At 35.7% G+C, this 4,439-nt stretch overlaps 1 protein-coding gene across 1 annotated transcript; it reads left to right on the forward strand.

Moving 5' to 3' along the window:
• Window positions 1-1,810: 1,810 nt before the first annotated feature.
• LOC110039344 (transcription factor DIVARICATA-like) lies at window positions 1,811-3,744 on the forward strand. Its single transcript, XM_020744377.1, has 3 exons — window positions 1,811-2,030; window positions 2,133-2,951; window positions 3,228-3,744. Exons 2-3 carry the CDS (start codon window positions 2,545-2,547, stop codon window positions 3,664-3,666), a joined length of 846 nt encoding a protein of 281 aa, XP_020600036.1. The 5' UTR covers window positions 1,811-2,030; window positions 2,133-2,544; the 3' UTR covers window positions 3,667-3,744.
• The last annotated feature ends 695 nt before the right edge of the window (window positions 3,745-4,439 follow it).

Consider the following 4,439-nt stretch of genomic DNA (forward strand, 5'->3'; position numbering starts at 1 on the left):
CTATTAGTGAACTTATATCATTAAAAATTTTATATTTTATTTATTGTAATTATTTCTTGATTATAAGCTCACAGTTTTTTGCAGAGTTCTTTTGATTTCTTCCAACCTCAAAAGGCAAGGTCTGATAAATACTCTAAATTTGGCATGGATTGAGGTTAATGTGGTGATAATTAGCTGAATTAGTGTCCCTTTCGCGACGTCCGCAGCCACCGAGCATCCCTCGCTGCCGACCTCTGGCTCGCCGGCACCCTCTTCTTCATCTTAACCGGCATGGTTCTGCGAACACCACATCAATCCACCCTTCAGCGGCCCTCCCTCCCGCCAGCTCTGCGCCATCTTCTACTTCTCCTTCTCCACCCCCGTCTTCGCACCCATCTTAGACGCTGCAATTATTTACAGAGGAGACCATAATGAGCAATCTATGGAAGCTGGTTATAACAATATGGGTGTTTGTGGTGCTCATACTCACTTCCAACTCTACCGTTAGTCTAACTTCGATGCTGAGCGTGAGGCAGTTCCAGCTCAGTAAACCGGCGGAAAGGCGACCATCTCTCACATTTTTTTGTCAAAAGTTGAAGCAAAGGAAAAATATTACATCTTGATGGCCTACATCCGGATTAAGTGTGATGGTATTTTTAGAGGTATTATTGGTAGTATTGTGATGTTAATTTGATAAAATAACATCACAATACTATCAATAACACCTAAATACTACCATCCTCACATGAAAATACATCAGGACTTCCGATATAATATTTTCTCGGAGCAAAGCGGAGTTTATTTTTATGATGCAAGATTACCGCTACGGCCATTTTGACGGACGCGTAATAGAAACCTTTTTCTTAATTTATTTTTTAAAAAACCTTTATATTTACTAAGTATTAGTTGAAGACCTTCATATATAAAAACTTCTTTCTATTTTTATTTGAGATTTTTCCTTTTCTCTACTTTGGAGAATCATGATTTATTGAGAGAGCTGATAAAATTAAAATATTAAAGGAAAGAGTTTAAGCATAATTTTTTTTTCCTTTTAAATTCTTTAAAAGTACTATACATATGATTATTAAATTTAAAATATTATTAATATTAAATTATTACTAAAATATTAAGTTAAGGGGGCATAATTCTTGGTGTATTATATGATATTAAAAAAATTAATAAAAATTTAAGAGTGACGAGTGCCACTTCTAGCTATCCCATGGTTCCACTATTGTTTGTTTTAATATACTTTTAATATATTAGGTGTTAGATTTTTTTTTAAATTATTCACATTATTTTTTAAATTTTTAAAAATTTATATTTCTGTTTCATTTGTTCTTTTATGGATTTTTTTTACATATTAAATCATCTAAATTTACTTTTGTTTTAAGCTATCTTTATTGCATATATTACTCTCAATTTTTTTCATGATTTGTATATTTTATTTTTAATTTATATAAATTTATTCTAGCATTATTTGTTCTTATTACATGTAAGCATTATAATGGGCCAAACAATAATCAAACTCAAGTTCTTATTAAAAAAAAAGGTCAAAGCTCTTAGTTATTATTAATTTTTTTGTTGCCTTGTTGAGTAATTTGAAGTGTTTTTATAATACAATAAAAAAATAAATTAGCTGAAAATTTCTGAATAATTTTTTTTTAATAATATATTTGTTTATAGCCATTGGGCAAGTTGGGTGGTTGAGCCGTGATTGGCTATTGTACTGCTATATTAATGAAGGGCTAATTCAATTATCTTAAGCTCACTTAATCGTGCTCTTAAGGATTAATTGTCTTCCAAACAGCTTCATTAGATTAGCATTTATGTACAAACAAGCACAGCTATCTTCTCGAGGCTGAGTGGCCACAACTCAGAAGCTCCACCGAGGTCCAATCAGAATCCACCAAACCTTCTCTCACAAACATCCGAAAAAGGAATGAAAATGAGAAGAGAGAGAGCGGGGGAAGGGAGGAACTTCGAATCCTGATTAATTTACTCCTGGATCACTCTCTCTGATCCCCGCTGCCCTCCACCCGTGGCTTGGAAAGGTCGGAACTTTATCGGTTTTAGATTTCTCATCCATAGATTCCTCTTCGATTTGCAGACGGTCTTCTTCTCCATCCCTCATTTTTTGTTCTTGGATTTTGCAGAGTTTTGGAAGATCTTCCGTCTTCTTTTTAGGGCTTTCTCGCTCTTTGCGGGTTGTTTGGTTTCGAGCTTGAAGTGGGTAGGCTTTCTTTTGCGGGGGTTCTTGTTGCCGAGTACCAGATCTATTGGATTTCTAGGGTTCTATATCCCGCTTTATTTGTTTTTTTCAAACTCCACAGAAAACCTTTTTTTTTTTTTACTTCCGTCTGTCGAGATTATTGTAGTCTTTGTCCTTTCTATATTTTGGAACTGGTTATTGTCTGGATTCCCTGTGGAACGCTTAATACTGTATCTGCATTGCTTTTCGTTGATTCCCTTCTCCATAACCTCTTTCATCTGAGACCAAGTTTCAACTATGTTTTTGGATTGGGCCTAATTAGCCGCCGAAGGTGTTTAACGATAGCAAATTCATTAATGGAAGTCCTTAATCCTGCTTATTTATCCAATTCCAATTGGCTTATCGGGGAGAAGAAGAGTGGGAATTGGACTCAGCAGGAGAACAAGTTATTCGAGAACGCACTCGCCCACTTTGATAGAGACACGCCGGATAGATGGATGAGGGTGGCTGGGATGATCCCGGGGAAGACAGTGGAGGATGTCATGTCCCATTACCATGATTTGGAAGAAGATGTGACCTGTATAGAAGCTGGCCTTGTCCCCTTCCCTGGTTACAACTCTTCATCTTTCACTTTGGATTGGGAGAGCGGCCATGGCTTTGATGAGGTGAAGCATGCTTATTCTATCAGTGTGAAGAGACCAGGCACTCGGCTTATAGATCATGAGAGGAAGAAAGGAGTCCCTTGGACTGAAGAAGAACACAAGTATTGTTCCATCCAATCCATCTTTGTCATTTCTAATAATTTTTTTAAGTTTTCTCCTTATGATCCAGTTTGTTTGGGGTGGTTGAAAAGAATAGAAAATAAAAAGGAAGGATCTTTGTGCGTTTAAAATTCAAAGCACTGTTTGATTGGGACATTAGCTGTTATAATTCATATTGAAATCTTACTTAAACTACTACCATTAGCGTAGTTTTTTCTTCAGATGGTGACAGTTTGTTCTTTGATATTCATTTCCATGCATTATTTTATTTTTTGCAGGAGATTTCTTATGGGTCTTAAGAAATATGGCAAAGGGGACTGGAGAAATATATCTAGAAATTTTGTTGTCACTAGGACTCCTACACAAGTGGCCAGCCATGCACAGAAATATTTCATCAGGCTCAACTCTGGTTCCAAAGACAAGAGGAGAGCCAGCATACATGACATCACCATGGTTAATGTGGAAGATAGCAGACCTCCCTCCCCATCTCAGTCATGTTCAGCAACAGCTCCAGCCACTGCAGAAAATTTCTCTGTGGTAGTCGATTCAAAGAAGCCTAATGAGGTAGTGAAAGGCTTCAGTGCTTCGCCTGACAAAACTCGGTTAGTTCAGCCACCTTATGGCATCCAACCATATGGAATGAAACTTCAAGCTCACAATTTGAATAATGGCAATCTCAATGGTTCTGCTATGGGACACCATGGTGTGTTATTTTAGATGTTATGCTATTAATCTGAATATCAAAGCTTAAAATTTGAAGAGAAAGTTCAGATGTCTGTGCTTTCATAACACCATTTTATGGAGCTTGAGCTTAACAATGGCAATGAAGGTTTTGTAATGCTCATTTTCGTGGTTTAATAAGTTGTCTTTGGTAAGTTATATGTAGTTTGCTTCTTTGTAGACATATATGTTCATGATACAGAACAAAATAATGCAATTCCAAATGTTGTAATGTGCTTTGTTTGATAATTTTTGTTAATTATGCTGAATGCTTATGCTGCTATAATTACCTTAAAAAATTCTGATTTGAAATTTATGATGTAATGTTTGATGTTAAGATGCTTATTATAGTGTCTTAACTATTTTTCATTATGTTTGTTACTCATATATATCAGCATTATTTAACTTCTCCATCACAATTGTGGTTCTTGGAAGGTTTTAGCCTTGCCTTTATACTTTCATCTTTGTGCAGTTTCGTCACCGAAGGAGGCTTGTTGTTAGCATCACTTTCATTCTAAATGTTCGTGATCAAAAGAAAGTTTGTATTGACAATAACTTCGGCATCTGAATTCAAAACGAAATTTTGAAGAATGTCTTCCCCAAATTTATCTATTGCTGACAATCAAACTCAATTCAATACATACGTAAAACCTAGGAAAAAACAGGGTAAAAGAGCATGTTTTATGTGAAACTTTCTTCTAAACACTGTCTGGCTCACTACAGAATCAAATTTTGGCAAGATATCCTTTCTACCAAACATGATTATGCAC

This window comes from Phalaenopsis equestris, unplaced genomic scaffold (assembly GCF_001263595.1).
Source record: "Phalaenopsis equestris unplaced genomic scaffold, ASM126359v1 Scaffold000002, whole genome shotgun sequence".
Taxonomy (NCBI): Eukaryota; Viridiplantae; Streptophyta; class Magnoliopsida; order Asparagales; family Orchidaceae; genus Phalaenopsis; species Phalaenopsis equestris.

Excerpts from the sequence above, each read along its gene's own strand:
- LOC110039344 (XM_020744377.1), top strand. The coding sequence starts at position 2,545 with ATGGAAGTCCTTAATCCTGCTTATTTATCCAATTCCAATTGGCTTATC. Across the intron at positions 2,952-3,227 it reads TGGACTGAAGAAGAACACAA|GAGATTTCTTATGGGTCTTA; the intron begins GTATTGTTCCAT and ends TATTTTTTGCAG.